The sequence below is a fragment of the Echiichthys vipera genome (genome assembly GCF_963691815.1).
Source record: "Echiichthys vipera genome assembly, chromosome: 10".
Lineage (NCBI taxonomy): Eukaryota > Metazoa > Chordata > Actinopteri > Perciformes > Trachinidae > Echiichthys > Echiichthys vipera.
Genome location: NC_139835.1, coordinates 18,629,065 through 18,656,466, shown reverse-complemented (window position 1 = coordinate 18,656,466; position 27,402 = coordinate 18,629,065). Strand labels below are relative to the sequence as shown.

The following is a 27,402-nucleotide window of genomic DNA, read 5'->3' as shown; positions in this document are numbered from 1 at the left end:
TTAACTAAAGGATCTGAATATTTCCTCCACCACTGAGGTGCAAATCCTTTTTGTTTGCAAAATTAGTGATATTATAAAACAAACTGCACCAAATGTATGGGTTGTAAATTAAAGAACATATTGCAGTCCACTACAGTTGCCGCTGGTAATGTTAAAGGCTGTCACTCTCATGTGACAGATGTACACCCGTGTCCCTCCCTCCCTCACCCCCTCCCTCTGCTGGAGAATCAGAAGGAGTCCTGAGAGCCGCTGCTGCCTAAATTGTCTGCTTCAGAGCCTCATTACCTAATCACCAGCACAGCCAAGACAACTAAGACGCAAATGATTAGGGGAAGACTGTCGTCTGTTCTCTATGACTGTTTCTCTTAAATCTTAAATCATCACTCACTGTTTATTTCCCATATCTTTTTTTGTAACTTAATGGCTCATAGTTTTAAAACAGAAGGCTACAAAATTCATACCCAGACTCTCCCTACTTCATGCAGATTGACACACAAGCCTGTTTTGTTGCACTTAAAGCCAATTTTAGTGGAATGTAATTTGTCACTGTTTCCTACAGTCCTGGCACTTTCACGCAAAAGAGAAAGATTAAATGTATTCCTGAGTATTTTATTGTATTTGTTATGACTTTACTGCGACTCCCACTGTGCTTTTTCATGTGGATGTTTATTTTTCCCATATTCTCTGCAAAATGCTAATGATTTTTGGGGGGCAAAGTCAAATCACTGTTTCACATTCAATCTCAAGAAGTCAATGTCATTGATTATGTGGCTCTGATTCTGTTGCTGGTACTATATGTGATCATGTGTAGCAGTGTTAATGTTGCTGCTAAAAAAAAAGAAATTCTATACTGATGCTCTCTGTGTGTTTGTGTCCTATCACTGCAGGTGCTTTTGAGGATGAGGATATCATCCATGTTGAGGGGACAGTGGACCCACTGAGGGATATGGAGATCATCCACGAGGAGTTGAGGCTGAAGGATGAGGAGATGATCGGCCCTATTATTGACAAACTGGAGAAGACGGCCATTAGAGGCGGTGACAAGAAACTCAAACCAGAATACGTGAGTCAATGTCCCAGCAGGCCCTCTGCTCCCCCTCACAGCAAGGCACAAATAATAACCCTCCCACACACATGGCGAAGGAGAAAAAAAAAGTATGTTTTTTTTAATCTCCCTCCAATAGGTCTCACCCCTCCCCCTGCTCCATTTTTCCCCCTTTCTGAGATTGAAAGTGATCAGGGGTCAGGGGTTTTCTGCTGTAGAAATCATTAATAGAGAGTTACTTATTCAGCTGCTGACCTTGGGTCGCAGCACTGGGCTAATGAAAGTGTTTCCACACAGCTCTTTTCATCTAAAGTAATACTCAAATCATGGCGCAGCTCTTGCTCATGCTTATACACCTACAGCAGCTCAGGAAATTATATAAGGCCATACAGTGGGTGACACATATGCCAATACCTTGCTATGAATACTGTAAATGTTTAGAATATTCTTTGACAGAGGATACCCTGGGTTATATGCAGCGATGTGCAGGGCCAAATGCAGGGTAAGATCAGAAAAAAAAAATTCCACATCCTAGATGTCAGATCAAAATGTATGTTGATGCACACTCATTCAGATGGTCATATTGTTAAGGTAATGAGGCTGAGCAGCCCATGTTAGCAACGATTTGGTTGTAAATGTCTCATGATGCCCTTCCATCTTCGGAGCAGGATAGGATGGGCTAGCAAGCGAGGGGATCTGGCCTTTCACTTAGAGCGGCATGCCCAATTTCAGGCCCTGACACACCGAGGCTCTGACCACTCATTACACTAACGAGAGGGGCTCTTTCACCTGCTGCAGAGGCACAGTGTTTGGTTGGTTCCCCTCAGACTAAACCCCCCTTACAGGCAACAGCACTTCCCCACACCCCTATAGCCCCACAGACAGGAGCCATTCAGGCTAGGCAGGTGGCCGCTTACGCACATAATTGCTAACAATTTTAGGCAATGAATAAAAATGATACATTACTTGTCAAAGGTTGTGCACACGTCGGCAAGTGAAATCTATAGACGATCTCTTTAGATGGCAAAGAATAGTGCTTATCAAAGGCTGCAGCAAGCTTTTAGATGGGAGGGATTGTGTGATTGTCTCAGCCTGCGCCTGGCGTTTGACACGCTCAGCTGTGCACAGACACATACATGTTTATCTAAGCATCTATATGCAGAACATGTGCCTCAAGACCATTTCTAAAAATGTACAGTTTACAGTGAACAATAGTGCTTGTACTTTCTTCTGTAGACCCACTGCATGCTATGAAAAGAAATCCTGTGTAGATGGTGATTACTACCTTATATTTTACTCTTAACTGAGTTATTTACAAGACCTTTGAAATAAGATCAAATTTCCGTTGTTGCACTACAGGTCTTTATGTGACCTGACATTTTAGGTGCAAGAACCGCTGTGGTCCTGCTTTAAGTAGATTTAAAGAATTATTTTACCATTTAAATATCTGCTTATTGTCACATAGTTTACCTGATATGATTCAAGGTGATGCGTCGTTCACATTTATAGAGTGTCCTAAAAATCCTAAATGTGTTTTCTAAAACATTCTTCCTTACATTTTATATGTTCTGCAAGTGGAAGTTAAATGAAATGTAGAGAAATGTATAGGCAGTGTAGAAAACGTCCTGAATACTGTTACAGTATACAGGGTATAGGTACACCATATTACTCTGAGAGAGAACTGCTGTATTTATTAGTATATTATTATGACGCATAGTAATAAAGAATTAACGTATTGACATTTATCCAGGCAGTGAAGTAAATTTCTTGAACATTGTTACTAGTATACAAGGTATAGAAAGTCCATATTATTCTGAGAGAAAACTACTGTACATTATGTAGTTCCTGCTGAAACATAACATTGTGGAAAGACAAAACAAAGACAGTACTGTAAGGGAATGCTGTCAATAATACAGGATATCAGTTAGCAAAAGGAAGGGTGTAGGGGGGCAAAATTAATGAAAATATAACCTGTGTTATTGGTTTGAGTATTCATATGTTTACTGCCTCAGCCCACAGACTAAGATGTGCTGTTTAAGAAAAATGTGATGTTGTAAAGGGAAAAAAACAACCAAATCAGAAATTTGGAATTTATTGTAAAATAGTATATTATGGTTAAGATTTGCTGCCCGGATGAAAAAGTCACTGAATATTTCATTGTGAGTTTCAGCTAAATTTATGTGCATGCATCAGCGCAGGGCTCATATGTATGCATTGTTATAACGATTTAAATCCATTTTGCCGGTGCTGTGTTTACAAGAACAATGTTTCATTGCTTTTGTCCGTGTGAATCCTCAAAATCCCTATCCTTACAAAACAATAATAAGAAGCCGGCCCACCAGCGGCGCTTCATGGTGGCAGGCATATGTGTTTGACCCCTGTGGGACCTATATGCCTTTTATTAACACCTGCCTGTTAGAGGAGCGCTGCACGACGGCTGCGAGCTGATGAGGGAAACCTGGAGCGGGTTCAGCCTGTGTCACTGGCCGTTTGCTGTTTCTATTTCACAGATGATTAATCTCTCTGTGAAGACTTGGGACGGCGCGGGCGGAGTGTATGCAGCTCTTCCTGCGCTCTCTCCCGCTGGCTGCACTCTGTCTGCCTGACTAAAAGGCCTTTAGAATTCCTGTGGAGAGAGATGTGCAGAGAGTGAATGCAGCTGGCTGGGGGTCAGTGTGTGGAGCTTTTTCTGCCATTGTGTAATTGAGGCTCTGGCAGGATTTTTTCCTCAGTTCTTTCAAAAGGGAGTATGATTGTGAAGTGCTGCAAGGGTTTGGGGAGGGAAAAGGAGGTAGGGGGAGTGTTGCAGGGGGTGGGGGAGTTTTTATATGAAGGGGGAGGTCAAGTTGACAGGAACAAAAAGAATGTGTTCCGCTAATTTCTGTGGGGCTGGATCAACAATAATAGGCTCAATTTCTTTATTACAAATTTTATAACTACCTCCCTCCCATTTTCCCACCCTTTTCCGCTTCCAGATCCTGTCAAGACCCAGTCTTGCCTGTGGTCTCAACCCACAAGTACCTCAGTAATGAATGTGGCATACATAGCTGGAAATGCTCAATATTTTCTCCAGAAGAGACGGTGAATCATTAGTTCTGTATCTCACTAGTGCTTATTCAGGACGACTACATTCTGCAAAGTGCCTGAGGAAGGACCAATAATTTACACCTAACTAACCAAGTTCCAATTAGTTCCCTGCTCTTTCCAATTTAGGCTCCTCTCTCTATCCTTTTCATTAAACAGTCCCGATGGAATATTGATGTTCAAAACTGCGACTCTAAGCGAGACACCCCAGAAGGCATTTTGTCATGATTTAAAGGAGGGAAGGGGGTCTTGTTCATGCCATCCCTGTGAAAGCCAGGCCACTCCTGCTTGAATGCGAGCACAGCCATTGTTCATTTTGGCATCAGGATGCCATGCATTTAGGAAATAATTACCCCATACCCTGCTGGGTTTATATTCTTTTTCATCTCCTTTAATGGCTTCTTGTTCATTCTCTTTTAACCCCAAACAGGACGTTATGTGCAAAATCAAGAGCTGGGTAATGGATGAAAAGAAACACGTCCGCTACTATCCCGATTGGAATGACAAGGAGGTAAGCGTTTGATGTTACAGTCAAATTTATTAATGTGATTTATCTTGCTAATCTTTTCATCTGACCTAAAAGTACAACTGCTGTTTCCTCCTCTCTTGTTTTTTTCATCTTTTGTGCAAAACACAAGTTAATATTATGCACATGTCTTTTGTTGGTTGCATTATGACATTACTTTTGTTCAAGCTAATGACATCTGGCCATGCTGATCTTAATTTAGAGGCTTTATAGTTGCTCCCCACCGCGCCTATACACAAGACCCTAATTTGATTTGGCTTCACTTATCTCTGTCTGTGCTGTCCTCAAAAGCTACTTTGGAAAGTTTGGATTCTCACTACTTACCCTGTCTGCCTTTGTCACAGATCGAAGTGTTGAACAAATACTTGTTTTTGACATCCAAACCAATGATTTACCTCGTTAACCTCTCAGAGAAAGACTACATCAGGAAAAAAAACAAATGGTAAGTGCTTGGAAGAAAGGCAGGTGCATTGCCCTAATTATAACTGACGAATTACGTTGTTTTCTACTAACTTTGATTGAATCTGCCCTTTTAGCTATAAAATATGTGTGCGCATGCGTCTGTGTTTGCATGTGCTGGGGTGTGAGAAATGTGTGTGTGAGTTAGCCTTGCTGATCTGCTGACTGCGGTCTCCTGCTGGCAGAAATGGTCATATCTTTGTGAGAGGATCTGCCTGGAGGTGGCACTAAGTAAGCCCTAACACAACATCCAGCTCTGCAAACTCCAACCAGACTCTGCACTTCATTAAGTACATACTAGCATATGGTCCCCATTTTCCATCAAAATTTGTCATATCATATGGAAGGCTTTTAAGGACAAAAAAAACAAAATGTGAACATTCAAAAGCCAAACAAGTAATTAATATCATCTGGAGAAAGACAATAAATCATGAGAATAACATTCTTTAAATATTAAATATCTTAAAATGTTTTGCTCCAAATATTTGGCTTGTCTTCACATGTTGTTTTACAAGTGTCACTTTACAGCCATGACATTCTTACAGATCACAATGACAATTCTTCAGACACAACGAGCTGAAGAAAAATGCTTTTAATACTTATATGAGTTCAAGACAAATGCTGGTCATACTACTATACAGGGATTTGAACTTTTCTACTTTTGCAGGTATAATACACTAAATACATTTATTTGCTGTGATTTTGGCTCTGTTCTGTCACACTTTTTAAAGTAATGTTGTCATGTGGCCACAGTGAGAGCACATCTAGAAGGCTGGTGTTAGACATCCATTATATCTGAAAGGGCTACTTTTCCACACTACAGCCGTTTTGTCAATAACACCAACTTGTGGATTGTTATCGCACTTTTCCAATTGCCCTCTAGGCTTGTGGTGTCAGTTTTCACAAAAATTTGTTTTAGTGTTTTGGTTGGCAGCATTGTATTACAAGGGAAGTTGTTTATCTATGGCTGTTTGTTAAAATGTTCCTGACACGAAAGTATGAGTGTCAGACAGAAGGAGTGGGAAGAGAGGTCATAAATCAAGTGATTCATGGCATGTGGAACATCCGTCATCTGTTTTTTTTCATGTTGCGTGTGTGTGCCTTTTTTTACCTGTGTGAAACGCAATAAATCTTAGCGCGTTTTAAACAGCCAAACAGTAGTGCTCAGGTGTCCTGAGGGCGCCACGATGAACAATGCCGACATCAAAGTGTTGATATTTGACAAGTGATGAGTCACTTCCCTTGTCCAGAGAGGAGCAGTCACACCTGTATGGAGATGATTACAGGTAGATCTAACTGGCCCTAATTGTACAATAAATGCTGCTCTCAGCCCTAATGGCAGCTAGTCTGCAGCAGAGACGCCAGACTGCCATTTGGCTGTCGCCATGCTCCCGTGTTTTTCCACCAGCACAGTATAGATGATGATACGGTTAAGGACTATTCAAAGCAAACAGCAAGACAAACTGCAATCTCAGCTTTATAAAATGTGGGGGGGAAAAGAGAGTGGATCCCAGAATGAGGCAAATAAGAAATCTCATCTGTGTCTTTCAGAACATCCATTTAGGCCATTTTTACAGGTTTAGTTTTTTTAGTTTCATGTTCTAGGTGTTTTGTTTTGAGTTATTTAAGTTAATTGATTTCCTTATCACAGATACTCAATTGCAGGTTGTAGAGACACATAATTGATCATTGCAGTAGCTTTCCCCTCACATAGGAGGTTACAGCAGTTTCATCAAGTTTTTTGAGCCTCCATAAACAGTCCATTGTTAACCAAGATCATCCCGTTTGGAGTTTGGGAGCCACATACCAAGCTTCCCTTGTTTAGACAAGAATACACAGTATTAGCTTTAGCAAGCCATCATTAATGGAGGGATCAGACGAGGAGCAAGGCCTCCTTTCATCCCCAGGTTCTCTGCTGGAGACAGTACATCATTTACTGTTGAGAGGAGCACATGGCTCCAATCCTATACAGTGTATGTGTATGTGTATGAGAATGCGTCCATGTGCATGTTTGAAGTCTGTTTCAGAGGCGACTCCATGCTCATTTGGATGCTGGTGTAATTGCGGTGTAGAGATCAAAGGATCGCTGGCCGAGTGATGTTCCAGAGGAGACTTTACCACACAGCCCTCTCCTCTGTGCAGAGGGGGCCGCCTGCTGCTCACCGCTCCCTTCTCCCCTCTAACCATGCACTGCCCCCTGCACATCCCCGCTCGTAAAAAATGATTAAGGCCGTATTTGTCATGTGTTTATGACTGAGAGGCATTGCGTGATAGGGAATGGCATCTACAAGAGTCTATCAAGAGGCTTTCTCCTCTTTCCTCGGCGTCAGTGAGCTGCTTGGAAGACTTTTTCTCTGCGCCACATACCGTAGTTTGTGTGTTAGAGAGGGTCATTAGAGCACTGTTCATGATGTGGGGGCTGCAGCCTGCCCAGTGTTTTCACTTGTCAGTTAAGTTATTGTCTATTTTAAAAGCTTGTGGCCTCGGCATCTTTATTTCTTTTAATAGGTTTGATATGCAATATTTATTCAATCTTCCTTAGAGAACTAAGAGCAGTCACATTTTTTAAAAAAGCATAGCGGAGAATACTCCAGATATGCTGTGATGTTTTTCTTCCTTGTCATTTCTCTCTCTATTTTTTTTTTGTCCTTCTTCTTTTGGACAATGTGCATTAAAGTAAATTGGTGCCTCTTAAGTAGATGAGTTGACCTTTAAGGAAACCAGCCGGCGTGACCTGTCTGTGAGTGCCTCCGCCGTGTGGGTTCTCCTGGTGAGTGTAAGAACTGCAGGGTTCCAATGCTTGGAGCTTTTATTAACTTTGTGTAGATATGTGTATGTCTCTGTGTGTGTGTGTGTGTGTGTGTGTGTGTGTGTGTGTGTGTGTGTGTGTGTGTGTGTGTGTGTGTGTGTGTGTGTGTGTGTGTGTGTGTGTGTGTGTGTGTGTGTGTGTGTGTGTGTGTGTGTGTGTGTGTGTGTGTGTGTGTGGCATGTGTACTTCTCCCTCTAGTCTGCGTAGAAGTTCTTTGAGTCTTATTATTGCACACATTCAAACATATTGAATACTTTGTCTCTTTGAAGATTATTTGCTTTTAAATGTGTGTTACATTAGGTACCTCTATCTTTATGTTTGGGAAAACCACAACTGAAGTAGTTACATACCACAGCTGCTCTTCCAGTCAGCCTTTTTAATCCTCTTTTTTTTTTTCTTGCCACAAAGACATAAATTGATCTTTCATAATTAATTCCCCCACATATTTGTCTGGCATGGTGTTAGTCAGAAAATCACATGCCTTGCGTGTACTCTCATCAGTCATTTCTATGACTATATTGTTGAAAGACAACTTTTCTAAGCAATGTTCTGTTGTGGACGTAGGCAGCACCTACTACAATTACTGTTTTTGTCAATGGAGTCTGGTGGCTTTGAAGAGAGCATTGATAACAGCTTCAGTTCCCCCCGCATAAACTTAAACAGGGTTGTCTAACGGAAAAATAAAGCTGTGTAAATATTTTAGGTATAGCGTACACTATCCATCTTCCATCCATCTTCAACCGCTTGTCCCTATCGGCGTCATGGGGGGGGGGGGGTCTGGAGCCGATCCCAACTGACATCGGGTGTGAAGCGGGGTACACCCTGGACAGGACGCCAGTCTATCACAGGGCACACAGAGACAGACGGAGACAGACAACATTCACACATACGGGCAATTTAGACTCATCAATTAACCTAACACATGCACGTCTTTGGATCGTGGGCGGAAGCCGGAAAACCCTGAGAAAACCCATGCAGAAACGGGTAGAACATGCAAACTCCACACAGAAGGGCCCCAGCCGGGATTCAAACCAGGAACCCTCTTGCTGTGAGGCCTAAGTACTAACCACCACACCACCTAAAATACGTTAACATTTCCTACAGTTTGTCTGTGTGTTAATGTTCATAGCTTTTCTCCTTCACAAACAACAGTTTCTCTGCAATATGTTCCGAATTTGGGATGTATCTTATGAACATATAAATAATGATGTCTACCTGCGCTGATCTGTGTAGGAGTGCAGAGAGAAAGACGTTTTTAAAAGTCTCTGTAATCAGCTCAGATTACCATTATCTGTTCACGTGCAGCTGTATAGGAGTCGTAAATTACTGAATCCGCTGCTTCACAATAAAATCGCTTCAATAAGAAAATAACTGGGTACTTCTATTGTGATAAATGTATTAGACGTTACAAAGACAGAACAGGAATATCTCTAGCAATATATCCTACATATTTGTGAATTATGGTATATTTTATCAACCTAAAATTAAAGTAGGGCCTGCCTTTTTCAGGATACCGCGGATAAGCTCCAGAGAGCTGGATAAGTGCAGGGGAACAAACAGACACATCGCCAACAGTCTGATAATAACTATCAGAACACACCATTCACTCTCAGTGGTTTCTGTGACATTAGAAATACTTTCAAAATAATTATGTTTAAAAAGAAAAATGGCCAAAACACACAGAGCTACCAGCTCAGACATCATGGACAAAGCCAGTGAATGAGGACGTAGTTCTGCTGAGTAGGTGGGCCTTCAATGTGGCTCATCACGCGTTCTGTTCACACTGCTGAATGAATGAACCACCTCCAACTGTGGTCTGAGTGATCTGATCGCAGTGCGTCCTGCAGTGCATTCTCACCTGTACTTAGAGCTGTCCACTTGTGATCGGATCACTCACGCCGGTTTAAAGAAACAGGTCTGAACGGAATGGAGCCATGGGGATGACGTCACAGGTTTTTAAATTGCTTTTCTGGGCTTGAGGAAGGTTAAATATTCATAACTCTGTCACACAATCACAACCGGGTGCACATAGAGATGGAATCACTGTGTTTAAACTGAGATATGACAAGACAAATGTGAGAAGGTGGAGAAGAATAAGGCAAAAAATAAAATTGTTCTTACAGGGACAAACTTACAACCAGCGCCAAGCAGAGCTATTTAGCGAAGCTGGCAGATATCGACGGTGTTGACCCATATGAGCTGCCTACAGCAGCATGGAACAGAGACCTAGATTGTAATAAATTTGAATGTGTTGATAATTACATTGCATTTAGCAGACACTTTTTGACCAAAGGGATAAAGTCATGTAACTGTTTCATAAACACTAAATGACGAGGTGTTTCATGTACACAAATGTTATATTGTAACTTTCAACATAATCGAAACATGTTTTGCAGCTTGTAATGCTTATTAATGAAAAGTTGTAATTCGATCTAGCCCAGTGGGTGTCTGTTGGGGACTTCGAAGTGGACAAACCAGTTCTGGTTAGGCTTCGTCCATTAACAGTGTGAGAAAAAGCAAGACGTAAATGTTCTTGTTGGGCTAAAGCCATTAGCGATGTGAATGCAAGGTGAATGAGTTCCAGGCAAGGCTGCAGACCATAACACACATAGCTGATATGTCAGAGGATCAGGCAGTGCAGATCAAGAGAAGGACAATGGGACTACTGGAGCGGTGACTTCCAACCATTGTAAAACAGTGGGGAATAGTAAGAGCCTCCTCTGCCAACAAAAACGCAGAATGCGTTTAGTGGGTCCCATCAGAAATGGCGATTCCCATGACATCGTTGGTTGGGCACTGTGTCGTAACAACACATTTTCAGGCCTTTTTAGGCCGTTGGGGCGATTTTTTGTTGCAGTACCGAGAGTGGCCACTTGAAAAAAAGAATATTATAAATATATTTTAATATATCCATGAGCAGAATAGTCCGTACTGTGACCCTTTTTATGTGTACATTGGTTACAGAAAATGAGCCAAACGGAAGGCTGGGTCTAACGGCCCCTCCTACTCTGTCCCTCAGTCCGCTCTCCTCCCAGTGAGCTGCGACACACTTTAGAGCCACACTGATGTGTCTTTCGTCATGATAACTATCAACAATCGCCATTTTGATTTGTACTAATCAAACGATCCTCTGGTGAAGTCTTTATGGAATGACGAATACACTTTGCAGTCAAAGAAGCAGTCTTTCTGTTACTCTAGTTGACCTGCAGGAGGAGCTTTGACAATTAAAGTAAAGGAAGCCCTGATAGGTAGAGCTCTCGAGACAACTGACATTCTGCAACTCCTATTTCCACCCAAGACTGCTCCAAGTAGATCATATAGTAAATAGATCCGTCATTGACTCAGCTCAAGTGTGGACTTGTATTTTATTATATGTGTTTTTCTTTTGTTTTGAAGAAGCCCAGTATTCAGTTAAACATGCATCTTTTTGTGTGATCATTTTTGACAAAAAGCCAGCCATTTCTGAGTACCCGTCAAGATTCAGAGACAGAATAAAAACTGAGATGGGGGGAGGCTGTTATGATTCACTGAAAGCCACTCCATGAAAGCAGTCTCTGCAGCCCACTTCAGCTACTCCAAACCATAATTCCCATAAACACAAGTGAAACTTTATTGAGTGCAAAACCACTGGCTCCATAGAAGTTTTTAGGAACTGCCATCTGGGGAGTTGGCTTTTCAGAGCTATGAGGGAGATATACGATCACTTGCTCCTTTTTTATTTTGTCGTCTACTGGCCCTGTGTAGTGTAGGATCCTAAGAAACACTTTCCCATGGTAAGATGTGTACCCTACTGCCCAAAGTCAGTCCTAATGGATGCCTTCAGCTAGCTTTCAATGAGAGAAAACAACAGGAGAGGCTGTATAGTAAAACTGAAACAGATGGTGCTAATAAAGTCCAGTTTGCCTGGTTATTGACTGTCCCTTGTCCAGGTAATGAAAGGACACTATTGACATGTCATATGTCACCTTGTTGTCTTTGATGTATCCTGGTGGCAAAGACACAGCGCTGTTGTTGTAACTAATGAGACAGACCCTAAACTTCTTAAAAAGGAGAAAAGAGTCTAAAAGAGACATTTTCTGCTCTTGTTTGTTCTTTAATGACCCTGCAAGAAATCTGTTTGCTCTCCAAAATCCAATACAGATTGTAACTTCTCCCTCATTTATCAGGCCCAAGCCCAAGGACTAATGCTAATGCTGAATGAGTCTCCTGTAGTTCATGTATATAGACACCTCCGTAGGGGCACAACATGTTGGCTTTCTTCTGAAGGCACCCTGGGAATTATTCCTCTGCAAAGCCAAAGTTTGGCATTGCAGACATAAAAAGAAATGTCTGCAAGGTTCAGGTCTGTCTAATGATACATTTTGATAGCTTTGGCTTTGTTGAACTGTGCTTTTATTATCTTTTCGATAAGGTTAAGCATGAACACACATGCCACTGTGAGTTGCCTGCAGCCTCAGCAGCCCTAATGAGACAAATAAATGAATTTAGTGTTGCCACATACAACTCCTAAATGCTTATTATCAGGATTATTGTTGAACTGTTATGAATGAGGGACAAAAATAAGATGCGGGATTGGAAGGGGACATGATTGGCTGATGTTACATATGTCCTTGATTACCTTCCTTCTGCTTTTATTCTAATAAGTGGCATTCTTTGTACTCCCTAGGACAGCTAGACAGTCTGACACACGATGAGAATAAATATTGCATGTGGTAGACATTAAGCTGTCATCTTGGGGGAAAAAAAGAGAAGATGGTGAAATCCGTGTGGTGTTCTGCAGCGCTACACTTTGCCTGCTCTTGTCACAATTGTCACATCTTGATGACTCCCCCCACTCTACCCCAGCCCCCTTATTTTCTCTCGCCCAGTCAACTGCCATGAATGACAGCATGGATACCCCATATAGAGAATTATTTTGGGTGATGTAGAATGTACTCCTCTGGGTTACTGTTTGTATTTCAGATGTTTGCCGCTTTGTCACCCCCCGCTCACAAATACCCTTAAACAAGGCCATAGCTTTGATAATGTGTTCTCAACAACCATCGTAAACTGGGGGAGATGTTTTCTTTAGGGTTTTATCTATCATGTGCAAACATTTAAAGTCACAGGATTTGTCTTTAAAAAATTTAATGGGTGTAGTTATCAAAGAAAAAGTTGTTCAAAAAAGCTTGTTACCAGCACACCCTCAAGGTTTGTTTGAGATATGATGTGAGATGATGCTCTTAATTAAAGCTGCTCCCATTGTGCCTGCGCTGGGTTCTGTTTCCTCCAGCCTGTGATTGCTTTGAAGGCTGAAAGAAGTTCACAATATTGGAGAAAGCGTGTGTGTGTGTGTCTGTGTGTCTGTGTGTCTGTGTGTCTGTGTGTGTGTGTGTGTGTGTGTCAGATCTCCTTCCTTCTCAGAGACTGATGTGCAATGGCTTTCCATCCAGCCATGGCCACAGGGAGCACAGAGCGTCTGCACTCTTGTCGCTCAGGAGCTCACCACTGGGAGGATGAAAAGCTTCCCACAGAGCCCCCGACTTCCCAGCCCCAAAAACCACTATGAGCTCATACCTCTCATATCTGTCTCCCTTCACAGAGGAAGGAAAGAGGAGGGGGGTTAGTAGTTAGGATGCTGTCACACAGCATCCTAACCCTCTAGGATGCTTGTCCCTGTAACCGGGGACCAGCAAATCAGAGGGGACCCTGGGTTTATTACTTGATGAGTCTGTACCTGGCATGCAAGCCAGCAGCTGCCATGATTTGTGGTCCGTAACACTGTCTGTGTTACACCTGTATTCACCTTCTGTCTAATACGCTCCATTTCAGCTCCTGTCTCTTTACTCTCCCCTCCCAAAAAGGACCAGTCTGCTCTGATTGGTCAGCGTTTCTGTTACTGTAATGGCACTGTAGCGGCACATTATATTTGTATATTCTTGTGACATCACAATTGTACCGAAGTCCTAACGGCTCATTTAAAGGAATAGTTTCTGATTGCATTTCTCTGTGAATTGAGTGTTTTAATACTTTGACAGTATTTATACAGCACCTCGACCTGCTTTATAACCAAAAAACATGGAAATCTCATTTACAATATGGGACCTCTAACCACACCTGCCCAGATGTTTGCCGGCGATGCCTTCACCACTTACCAGGTTGGGTGTGTCAGTGATGAAGCTGTGGTGGTTGCAGGTAGTGGATTACCATTCGGGTCTGTCAGCTTTCAATTGCATCTGAAAGGAGCACTCAAACTGGAGGTGTTGGCCCACCTTTTACAGGCTTAACTGGCTAAGCACTCCTAATAAAGCCAACCTGTATGAATGTATGTCAGACGCAGGCCCAGGTCATTGTCTCAGGTAGCTGCCCCTGTACTTTAGAAACTCCCATTGTTTTCCCCTCCTGAGCCATTTAAGCAGATCAAAGCTCTGACAAAGCCCAGGGAAGCCCCAGGCATGCGGAAACACAGGAATTATCCCCCCCTCAGGATTCCCACACAAAAAGACAAATAGACTAGCCCCAGAGGGTGGCCCCCTGTGGGACATCTCCATTCAGAGCCAGCCTGTTGTGGAAGCTCCAATTGTTTTCTGTTTTTCCTCATTTCACAATATATTGTGCTTTAAATTGGATGTATTGTGAAACAACAAGCATCAAATCTAAAGCTTAGAACCAATAGTATGCCATATTTTTCTAGGTGTAAGATAAACAGGTGTTGATTCATATTTTTTTCATCAGTTTATATAAACAAAAAGATGCATTTCCTGTTTTATATCTAGAGGAGTTTGATTAGAGAACTATTTTCCTCCTTGAATCGAGAGCAGCAAGAAGAGCATAAACATGGCTTGTTCCTTAGCTTTGTTTGAGCCTTCAAGCTGGTGAATGATTAGCAGAAATAATGTCCCTGTCACCCTTAATCACATTAAAACGTGGTTAACATTTAATTTTTCCCACTTGATATGCAAAAATTTCCACTTGGTTTGCAGCAAAGGCCATTGGAATTCCATTATAAAAAGAATAAAAATTTCAGGCATCATTTGTTCAGAGAGGGATATCAAGACCAGAAAGTGCTGAATCTTTCTATTAACCGAGCAGTCAGAGATGGCACTCAGTTCAGGGACATAATGGGAGACTGACAAGACAGACACACACATATGCACAATCTTGCTCACTGGATTATTATTTTTTTTGTAGCTTAGATTTGTAAAACCCTTTTAAATGTTTTACATTAATTTTTTTTTTTTTTTTTTTTTACTATTTCTATAATGGAAGTTCACAAATCCACATTACAAAAGTACATCTCAAGAGAGGAGATACTGTCACTATGCAACTGAGCAGATGTAACTATAAACAGTCCTTGATATATAGAAAAGACGATTCTTGTCAACACTTTGATTTTCTCTGAGATACAGATTTACATGAACAACTGAAAGATTTTTCAAAAACTGCAGCATGTTTTACATAAACATTTCCCCAATTTACACATCCACATACGTAAAAGTTCACACAAATAATTGGAAAGGATATAAATACAAATTGCAAAGTGGCATGGCTAGACAGTGGTGAAGTTGACAGAATCGGTTTTGGGAGCCATGTTGACGGAGCATCAAAGCTCTTAATTGACAGTGCTTTGTTTCGGGAGTTGAGGGAAGGGGGAGTTTCGTGTTGCTGTGGCAAGGTGTTTGTCTGGTCCTGTGTCACTCAGTGCAAGGACCCAGAGACCCCCGTGCTCATTTGCAGCTCACGTTCTCCGTCTCAGCTTCACATTATTAAAATCATCCCTCAGCCTTCTACCAAGAGCCTCTTTGTTACTTGGCTGGCTTGGCTCAGCTCTGTCAAGTCTTCACCAATTACAGTCTCAGGTACAATGGTCTATTCAAAGGATCACAGCCCTTGACTGGTGTGGAGAGAGTGATTTGTGAATCATTATTCAGCCGCCTGTAGAGTACGCAATACCTGAGGAATGCAAATAACGTGCCACCAAATAGACAGCTGTGCTGCTAAAAGTGACAAAACTACAGCTGTTATTATCTCAGATTGGATTTTTTCCCCTCTTGGAGCGCCCGCCATCTCCTTTTTTTCAGCTTTGACTAAATGTGTTTTATTTTTCTTTCCTTTATTGGTGAGACATTGGCGACTACCTTATTGCTGTGGCAGTCAAACGTCAGCTCCACATTGAACAGAAACGGAAATATTAGGTTACGGCTCTTAAAAGATGTGTAGCTGAGCAGACAGACAAAGAAGCCTATCAGCCATTTCAAATTTACCCTGTAGTGCTATTCTTGCTTGTTGGTAAAAACATCCAATCAAAGCAAAACTGTGCTCTCCCTGTCATATATTGTATATTGATAATCATTAGGTAGGAGCAGTGATATGGTTCTGTAGGTGATAAAGCGGTGACATTGTTATTGGAATAGATGTGGTATTGAGGTGGTCGGGTCCCTCCCACTCTTTGATTCTTATGGGCTTTAAACAGGAAACTAGGATTACAGATAATGGCAGGGACCCCTTCGAATCAATCCAGCCTAGGAGCTCTGTCAGGGCCGCCGTGTGAAAATGGATTTGTGTGATGCTGTTCTCTGAGACCTGTCCAATCCCAGCCTGAGAGCTTGTGGGGCTAATCTCATAATTGGCCTAACCCCCTTGTATTGTCCTGACTGAGAGTTACCATTATGTGTGAGGATATCTTTGTCCTGCAATGTCAGGTGTCCTGCTGGACTAGAAGACAAAAAGAGGAAAACAACTCAGGTGGTAAAGTGAATGACAAAGACATTTATGAGTAAGGAGACACTTAGGGGTTAGTTTTTCCACTCCGTCTTGGCATTATGTTTAGCTTGGGTGAATGAACTCTATTTCTCTGTTACAGTGAATATTAAGAAAAAAACGTGTGTGTTATGAACTGGATGGAAAGTAACTTCGTACATGTGCTCAATTGTGTGCTACTTGATATTTCTGCATTTCATAGAGGGAAATGTTGTACTTTCGTCAATTTTACAACTTCGGTTACTTTGCAGATTTTTTTTTTCATACAAAAGATGATGCATTCTCCGCTTACAAGTAATCTTGTATTTAAGTCCTTTTAAATCTTATGTAGTGCAGCTATCTGCCTTATTGTTTCAAGATAGTAAATTCTTTCTTGAACACGTTTTGGTTTATTTGAATTAAAAACAGGTTCAATATTTTTTACTGCATATGCATCCAATACATATACGCTAACACTTCATATTAAGATACACATATTCCCCATAGTTGCTTATTATGGATACTAGTAGCATATTGCCGCTTTATCGGTCATTATAAAGCACTTATTAATGCTTTATTCTGCATGGCCATATTCTATAACTACTAGGCCATTAACTATATATATAATAGTAGGTTTACTTCAATAGAATTTTGAATTCAGGTCTTTTACTGGTAAAGAAGTTTCCTTTTTTTTACTGTGTCGTATTGTTACTTTTTAAATGGTTGTGGATCTAAGCTCTTTTGTATGCGCACAAGTCAAAACATTGAGTTGAAAACTTCTATTGAAACAAAGAAATGCCTCTGAAAGAAATGCCACCTTTGGAGTGCAGTCTCCTGCAAACACTCATATGTTCAGCTGCTCTCATGAATATGCATACGTACACGGCAGATCACAAACACTTTCATGTTAATCAAATCCTCCAACTGGTTTTGTTGCTGCTGATTTTTACCAGGTTGGTGAAAATCAAGGAGTGGGTTGACAGTCATGACCCCGGAGCCTTGGTCATCCCCTTCAGCGGCGGCCTGGAGAGCCAGCTACAGGACAAGAGTGAAGAAGAGAGGCAGACGTACTGCACAGAGCACAAGACACAGAGGTTAATTAGCATTCAGTCTCCCCACACTTTATTATCAGCTGTGTCCTCCATGCACTCCTTTAATTGCATGTGCTGATAGAATAATAAATGGCAGAGTAATTACCATTATAAAGCAAAGGATCCCTCTTCTTACTGAACAACTCAGTCAAAGGGTTTTCCTCTAAATTAAGTTTTTAACTGTCATCTGTCATCTGTAGGTATAATTATAACTTGGGCATTTTGGGTTTATTGTTCTGTAAAAACCTCTATGGAGAGAAAAATTGTGACAGCAGATGTTTTTTTTTTCTCTTGCTGGAGAACGAGGCATCGGGATGAATTCTTAAAAATGCTAAATGAGTCTACGAGCTTTCTAATTAATCAAAGAAACCATTGGAGAGTTGAATGTCTTATGTGAAATGAAGTGACCCATCTTATTCACTTAATGAGTTTATATTGGAATGAATGGGGCCTTGCCGCTGAAGTGAACTTTGTCGAGGCATCAGTTGCAATAAATAATACTTAAACAGTTCAGACCCTTCGATTTAAACTGAAATTTCTCTCCGCCAGTGCCCTGAGCAAGATCATCAAGGCAGGCTACGCAGCCCTGCTGCTGGAGTACTTCTTCACGGCTGGACCAGATGAGGTCCGTGCGTGGACCATTCGGGTAAGAGCCAGCTGCCTACTGTGCACATACATATGAGTGTGAGGGTGTGTACCAGACACACACACATACACACAAATACACACTAAACGAATACACACAGTGTCCCACGTTCCACCCTGCTGGCACCCTCACTGATATCACACACTTTCAACTTTGTCATGGTTGTGCTTTAGCTAGTCATTACAGGCCAAGGATAACTTCAATTACTGGTGAGCTGCTGAACAGTGAAAGTGGGGGCTACATTGATTGAGGAGGGCAACAATTGATTTTGCCCATTACGTCCATGAGAATGTTTCCATCCTGTGCAGATCTGCCTGCCCTCCTCCTGCCGCTGGAGATAAGGAGCCTGTGCATTGTGCCTGCCTAATCTGTGTGACGGAGGTTGTCTGTGCCAAAATTGATGTCGCTTTTCATTCGACTGTTTGTGGGCCTTGCAGGGGGCTCCTCCTCCCTGTGTGTCTCAGTTTACTGAGCCTGGCCTGCCAAGAGCTTTGTGCAACGGGATCGCAGGATTTACATCAATACAGATGTTGGCTTTGCGTGCTGGTATTGTGTAAAAAGCATTTTTTCCCCCCCTTCAAGAACATAGAAGTATTGAGTGCAGGTATAATAAGGTATCTGACTGGTCAGGAGTTACATATTATAAGTTCATGTAGGTGGTTTAAAAACATTGTCACTTCAAAGTCACTTTTTGAGAAACTTTTGGAAAACTAAACATTTGGGTTGTATCCTTGAGATATTTCAAGGAACTGCAATTTTTTTTCTCTCACTCCATAAACATAACTTGGTCCACCATTTTCAAAAAGCACTGCAATTTTCCCAAATGACATCTATTCAAAGAACACGTCCCCAAGCACAAGCTTTGTTCCCTCAATGTATCCTAATTCAGTTTTCAAATTTTTATGGCAAATAATCAGGAAATTGGGTTTGTTCAAAAATATTTGCTGAATAAGCTGCTACAATTTGTGTTTATTTGTAAGCTGCACTGACATGATGCACCATCAGTGTGTTACAATTATTGCAGCTGCTGCTTTGAAAATCTTTATAGTAATAATGAATTATTTATTTAGTTATTTAAGGTTCTTTTAATATAAACTGATACAGTATACATAGACAGACTGGAAAAAGATATCCAATACAAGTCACGTAGTGTTTACAGTCCCTAGAAGAGCTTTTTATGAAGAGATCAGGATGGTAAGGGAAAGGTAAAAAGGACGTAAAACTGAATACAGCAAGATACAATAAAGCCTGCATTGAAAGTCCTTTAAAAACTGGACATAGGTACAGGTTTGTTGCTGAATTAACCAGTATTTCGTAGCTCTCTTAAAAGTGGTGAAGTTTGCAGAAAATTTCAATTGCCTAGGTGGCAAGACATGAGAAGCTTTGTTTGTGTTGTACATCATATATCTTCGACAGGACACAATAGTTTTTCAAGATGTTTAAAACGCTTAGATAGATAGATCTTTCTATGTTTTCTTATTATCTTCCAAATTTAAGAACTTTTAAAAACACGCACCAGGTTGTTAAATTTCTAGAGATGTATGAATTGTGGTGTTCAGTTCATCACCAAAGCGATTATGCTAAATTTCCTTTCATTTTCCTAAAGCACAATATAGTATTGATATGTAAAGGAACCCCACCTCTGAGATAGATAGGTAGGTAGGTATATATTGTGTATTCCTTTCTAAAATAGATTATTCCAGGGTGTTGCATTTATTACTTTGTTTACAACATAGACAAACAGGAAGTTATGAAAACAAGAAAAACAAACCCCTCCTGTCAGATATGAAAGTGGGACATCGCTGTTTATACAGTACAAGCTTTAGATCGCCTGCCAACAGGACACCACATGCTGATGATACTTTAGAGAAATATTCACGTTTTGATCCAAAGTGCAAGTTTTATAACTTTGCAGCCAGTTGTATGCATTCTTTTGCCACTGACTGGATCAAATAATTATTTAAGTGCTATACTTCACATGAATGTCAAACCTATACGTAAGGTACAGGCACCTTTGAATAGACTAATTCAAATATTATACATGGTTTCCATTCGAGGAGAAAAAAATCAACGCCTTGAAAATATTTGAAATAAAAATAAATAACCATGGGCCATTAAAAGTGCTGTGTTGTAACAGTAATTAACCTTTATCCATGTCTCAAACAAAGCCATGTTTGGTCCTTGAATTTGAGTGTATTTGGCCTGGAAAGTCCTTACAAATTCTTTGCATTTGATGTTTAAAAAAAAGTGTGGGAACCCTGATTCTTTGATATGAATATAAAATGTAATGTTGCAAATGATAAATGATATGATAAGAAACGTGTCCAGACAAGTTTTCAAACAGACTCCTCTCATACTGCGCACAGGCCAGAGGCATAGGTGAGCTCACTTCCCCCTTTTTTTTTTTTTTTACACAGGACACGTTACATTTTAGTCAGATGACATCACTCGTCTCAGCATGACTGATGTCCTCACTATTTACAAAAAAAGTCCAGAAACACTTCAAAGGCATCTTCAAAAACCCGCTCTTCCCCGTCGACATAACTGATTACAGCCAGCCTTGATTGTGTGTGAGGGGCATTTAGTCAGGTAAGCATCAGTGAGTAACTATATTAAGCCAATACATCTTGCATTGTAAAAACTACACTCAGTAATGTCGTGTTCCTAAGTCCTTTAACATGCTTTATTAGGCAGCCTCGAGGTGACCATTATCTATCAGCCTGCTCTGCATGGCTCTTAACTAGGACAATGTGGATCTCTTGTATTGCTCCGTATGAAAAAAATCCCTCCCTTAATCTATTTTTCTCCAGATAGACAAACCTTGATGCTGATTAATGGTAGTTAAACTCACAAGCACTCCGTCAATGAGATTGCAAAGAGATGGTAATGTATTAGAGTCATTAAATACGCATCATTCTTTTGGCATGAAATATGTTGACCCCAACCTGATTATATACATAATTAAAATTGCTCAACAGTTTCCTGAGCACAGAGCCGCAGAGCAGAGCGAGAGCAAGCAGGTCGACAGGCAAGAAGTCTGAATGATACACAGCAGCCACGTCACTTATGCGGGTCATTTGTCATTTCCGCCCTGCATTATTTCAGTGCATATAAATTGCACATTTTGTCAGTCAGTTGTCGCTTAAGAGTTTTAAAGAGGATTCAAGGTACAAAGAATTTATAAAACTATCAAATTGATATAAACAGGAAGACAATCAAGGCACTCCAAAGTGAAAACGAGGAAGAATATATTTAAAAGCCTTTATTATAGTGGCGGTTTTGACCACTGCAGGTCTTTGTCAGGGCTTTAAACAAACAAGACAACACAGGTTTGACCTCACCTTTATATTAACAACAGCTTGTGGAAGGCAGTCATCAGACAGGTCAATGGATGTAGATTTCATAGATACATATGGATCACGTATTCTGTAAAAACATTGTAAACGCTTTCTGTATTAGTTTGCCCTTTTTTCCCCCTCAAAGCCTTAAAACCTAGATTTGGGCCCCAATCTTCCATTCATGAAGTATAAAACATTTTTTCGTCTGTATAATCTCAGTCCATGTTTTTAGTTTTCATTATTTACTGTATGTTTCACCGGTCCTTTATTCATTACCATCATTACCCGGGCCATGTGATCGCCTTCCATTGGCTGTTGTTATTATATGAGGCCACACCTGTGTTGTGTTGTATGTTTAAAGCCCTGACGAAGACCCTTCAGCGATCAAAACATGTTGGCTTTTTTTTTTTTTAATGATTTAGCCACTATAAAGGCTTTTTAATAATTCCTTCCTCATTTTAATTTTGGAGTGCCTTGATTGCCTTCTTTCTTTTATCCTGTTTGATTTTCCACTTGTTTGATCTACATATAAGTATACAGAGTACCCTGTCATGTCTTCTTTATTCTTATCACATTGTTATTTTATGTTTTGTAAATTGGCATCTCGAATACCTTGAGGGACAACTCTAAATTTATGTTTAAGGATAAAATCAATATTCAAAGTCAATTTAAAGACGTCAAAAACAGCTTCACATACTCCACCGGTCCTGCCTTGAAATATTATCGAAGGGCTTGAAATGAATTTGAATTACCTCAGCTGTGCCAAAATAGAAAGGCCTAATGCAGTGAGGCCTATACCACCCTGGCCTCTCACTGCAACACTGGTTCTTCTTGCTGTCATGACCAGAGAGCCGAGCAGCAACCCACAATGAGGCGAGATTGCTTGGACAGAAATCAATACCACCACGGAATGGGAATCAGAAGGCATTGATAGCAGTGCTGGGTCCTTATCGGTGTCCATGGCTGCCCTAGCAGGGCACAGCCGAGTGGAAAGCTATCCAAAAATCAGGACTGAGGCAAGAATACCCCTGACTGAAAACACCCCCGAGTGATGCTCACAACGCTATCACCCTATCAAACACCATGTCGCTCGCATGCTGTAATCCATCTTCTCCAAAACAATTCATTTGTCCTCTCTTTTCCTTCCTCGTGACAGAAAGGAACTAAGGCTCCACAGGCTGCGGGGAAGATCCACACCGACTTTGAGAAGGGCTTCATTATGGCGGAAGTAATGAAATTCCAGGATTTTAAAGAGGAAGGCAGTGAGAACGCTGTCAAGGTGAGCAGTCAGGGTGCCAGAGGAGATGAGGGAAGTCTCCTGTGATCAGTGGAGCTGACAGTCACCACACAGCTCCTACTGCAAACTGCTCTTCACCTTTACTCAGGGGAAGAAATTACTGCACACACTCCAGCACCACTCCTGACAAGCCAACTGATTCTGGCTCTAAACACTGCCATTCTGCTCCAGCTGTGCATATCTTTATCACAATGTGTCTTAACTGGCCGATGGCAGCTCTTGCTTGTGGCTCAGTACAGTCTCTCGGAGGTAGCACTTCGCCACCTCACAAGGCATTTATCAGGACTATAGAGTGCGCTGTTAGCTTAGAGCTCTCTGTTGCCAAATCCCCAAGCCACTGTAGGCAAGTGACAGTGATATAAAGCGGCAAGTTAAACAAAGTGTGAAATTTCTCAAATAAGGACTGTTTCATGGATGGGTAGCGCATAAATGTGACTTGCATATCTTATTTTTATGATGTTTGTTTTTGACCTTTTAACTGGGGAGTGGGTTGTTGTTGCTGCTCTTGTCAAATTTAATAACTGATTTCATGGTGAATTTGTGAAGACAATAACTGGGCGCCAACAACAGCAGGTACTTTGCAAACTGCTTCAAAACGCTTCTCTTTCCTACTACAACTGTTGGTTTTAGGTTTGGCATTAATTTAGTTTCATATCGGCAAACTAATTTAGTAATTGAAGGTACAGAGTTAATAATCCGTTAATCAACGCTGTAGGATGCCTTTCATATGAAAGATGTTTTTTTTCTTTTATAATTTCTGCACAGGCATTTAAAATTTTTATTCTCAGTTAATTAATAATGAAATGAAAGCAGAAGTGACTTAAACCTTGCTATGTGTGACATTTGTGAGCAGCAGCTGTAAGCCATGCTGTTACAGTCCCACTATCACCACCATCAACTTCACTGTGCCCCACTTACAGACTCAACTAATTTAATTATGGTGACACACAGGGACCCGCGGAGACCATTGTGGAAAGGAAGCACTATGAAAACATTTAAATCTATTTATTATTCAATCCTTTTTTTAAATAAGTATTTGAATTTAATGCAGCAGCAGTGTATTGTCCACACCCACCATAAGCTGCAAACAGAGTGGGTCTCTGGGGAGTTCCGCCATTGTTATCCGAGGTGGAGATCTGAGTGTCAGGTCCTTACTGCATGCTCTCTTACTAATCCCTTTTTGGGCCTCATAAGAACATGGAGCATTTCTGACTGTGGCATTAAAGGCTGTGCTATTTAATGCCAGTAGTGGGATGTCTGAAAAGGGCCAGTGTACGGGGATATCACATTATTAGTAATCATATCTGCTTAAGCCAAGCTTGCTGCTCCAGATGGCTGCTTTCAAGTGCAAATGAACCAGTTAGACGTGTCTGGTTTAATACATACTCAGGAATCACAAATAGCCATTGATTTTTTCCCCCTGTCTCCCTCTCCATCCAGTGTTTCTGGTGGTATTGAGCTTGGATTAAATGGTCTCCTGAGCCTTTAAAGGGACATTGATTCTTCTAATTAATTGTGCGCTGTGCAAAACCAGAATGCATAAACCTGTCCGTATTAGCACTTCAAATCAATTATTTTTGAGTTTACTGGGAAGGAGAACAAACACCTACTGTATACAAAAGAAATGTTAGAACTTATTTTGTTTCCTTGAGAAGTTTTAATATTGCTGCGATCAAAGACTTATTAACATTTTGTGCTTGTGCACATGAAACTGAAATGGGCAGAAGAGAGGATTATTCGCTCAGTGGGAATTCAGGCACCCCTCGAACAAAACGTTCATGCGTGCGTGCGTGCGTGCGTGCGTGCGTGCGTGCGTGCGTGCGTGCGTTGAACGTTGAAAGAGAGAGAGAAAGAGAGACAGAAAAAGAGGGAGGGCTATGACATTTGCAATTGGTGTAAAGTTATTCTAGGTGATAAAAAAAGATTGAATTCAATCTATAATGTTCTGTTATAATTAACAGTGTTATTATTTGCTCTATTGTTAATTAGGTTTGTCTTTGTTGTCTTACAGGCTGCAGGGAAATACAGACAACAGGGAAGAAACTACGTAGTTGAAGATGGAGACATCGTCTTTTTCAAGTTTAACACACCTAATGCACCAAAGAAAAAGTGATGCAACTACAATTTGTTTGTTTACATAACTTACTTGTGCTTGTTACCCCCAGCTTGCGTTTTTTTCCCCGTAGCTCGACACCCACTGTCACACTTTCTGTAGGATCAAATCCCCCTCTGATCCAAAGCACAGGTTCAGTAAACTCTGACAGCTTTGCTATTTAAGATCAGGATCGCCCCCCACTCCAAATTGCAGCAGCATTTGAAGGAGCATATTACTCTCCAGATACCTCATTAATCTCCATCACTGGTGCCAGCACTGACACAGCTGACAGTGGGGACAATGCCACCTGCTCTTCTCCCCCTTCTGCAGATAATGCATGTTTTACAGTAGCCCAGATGTCTACACTCAATAAAACATTTGACAAAACCAGTCTGTGTGTGTTTTGGGATGTCTGTATTGAGTGGGAAGCTGCATGGGGATGGTGATAGCGGTCCTGCCGACCACTGATTAGAGAATTAAAAGACACAGCTGACATTGACTGTAACAGAGAGGGGACAATTATAATTAAATCTGTTAAGTGATGCTGATTTTAGAAGGGCACATGCAGGATGCAGGTGTTTCGGCCAAAAGATCTGGTCAGTTTAAATGATTATTTGCAAAGTGATTGAGTTAACCTTTCATTTACAATTTCCATTTAATTTATGACTGATGAATATGTGTGTGCTCTCTGTAACTGTCCCTACAGTACTCCGCTACAGTCCTCAATTATTGATAAGAAATAATGAAAAAATAGCATCTTTGTTATATTTACTGTTTCTTTCTCCTGTCCCTGAACAATGAGGGCAAATACACATTACATGTACAAATAAATAAAATAAATATTCATTCAAACCATATATTCACAAAAAAGTCCACATTTTATAATATTCTGTATAGTATGAAAATAGAGGTTGACAATCCACAACCAGAAAACGATTCCTGTTGTCTGAAGTAGTGTTTTTCTCGCCCCTATACTTTGTGTGTAAGTGTTTGTGAAGCGTTTATGCTGATGGAATTGTATGGCTGCAGCCGCAGTGCTCCAAAGTAAGATTGTATTCTCTGTGGGAGTCCGAACAAAGAGGTGTAGATCAGCAGTGCTTCGGTGAATATCTTGTAACCATTAAGACTGCAGAGAACAAAATGGTCTTTTGATGGGAACAAAAAGATTGAATAAAAATGGTCATTTTGCAGAGATAGCATTGCATATCCAAGTTTTGGAAAGGAGCCGAGCCTCTGCTAGCACTACAAAGCACAGTGTTTGTCATGAAAATAAGGTGGATTATAGTCTTTAAGGTTTGAGATCAGTGGCAAAATATAGGATGGTGTTTATTGTGGTTAGATGGAACGAAAGACAGATGACAACATGTGTATAAAATAACATTAAGCTTACTTTGCTTGGTAGCTTTAGCATTAACCGCTGATTTTAATCACTTAAAGACATTTTATGCAGCAGACTAGGAAGTCGCTGTTGCCAACATCATTACAGCTCTCATAGACTGTCTTATATACAACAACAGGCTGTTTTCAGCTCACTGTTTTCTAAGTGAAACCATACAGATCCTCTGGAGAGCACAATGGGGGCTGGAGATGAAACTGTTTTTGCATTCCTCTCAGGGTGGTGGTGTTGTTGGCCAAGCTAAACCCCACATAGAAGAGTATTCATCTGCCGTAGTTTTGAGGTTATGGGATTGACGAGTTGGTCCTAGTGGTCTGGGTCTTGGAGTATTTTGTTTTTCATAAAGTGACAATAAATCTTCTCAAGAGGAATAATAAAGCTATTTAAAATCATGCAGATGTTGTATAGGAACACAACGCCATTACAAAGTCTCTGGACAAAGTGCACCCTCAACAAACTGTTGTGGGGTTGGGTAGTAACAATTTTGCTGTCACAGGAGAGGCAAGAATTAATGAATTACAAACTATACTTTCTGTCCTGACACCATAGAGCACATTTCAAAGTATTCAAGCATATATAGTATTACATTAAGTATTGACAATGGTGAAAGAAGTACTTATATTTAAGTAAAAGTCGTAATACTACAGTGTAGAAATGGTACAACTAAAAGTCCCACATTCAAAATCCTACTTAAGTAAAAGTGCAAAAGTATTAGTATCAAAATACACTTACCCAAAGTTAAAGTACTCATAATGCAGATACTAATACATATTTTATGATTTGATTATAATAATTGATGCATTAATGTGTTCAGTACTTTAATGTTGCTGCTGTTAAGGTGGAGCTCATTTACTGTATTGCTGGGTAGTTTGTTCTATAAAAATGCATCATAATTCAT

General features: G+C 40.8%; 1 protein-coding gene across 1 annotated transcript in view; it reads left to right on the top strand.

Annotated features, from left to right (window-relative positions):
• LOC310952624 (obg-like ATPase 1) overlaps positions 1-25,468 on the top strand; it is a 43,637-nt gene extending 18,169 nt beyond the window's left edge. The window contains exons 5-11 of the mRNA XM_083921287.1: positions 888-1,063; positions 4,560-4,640; positions 5,000-5,097; positions 17,595-17,735; positions 18,282-18,378; positions 22,873-22,995; positions 25,025-25,468. Coding sequence (XP_083777413.1) covers positions 888-1,063; positions 4,560-4,640; positions 5,000-5,097; positions 17,595-17,735; positions 18,282-18,378; positions 22,873-22,995; positions 25,025-25,126 — 818 coding nt within the window. The 3' untranslated portion in view covers positions 25,127-25,468. The remainder of the gene's footprint in view (positions 1-887; positions 1,064-4,559; positions 4,641-4,999; positions 5,098-17,594; positions 17,736-18,281; positions 18,379-22,872; positions 22,996-25,024) is intronic.
• The last annotated feature ends 1,934 nt before the right edge of the window (positions 25,469-27,402 follow it).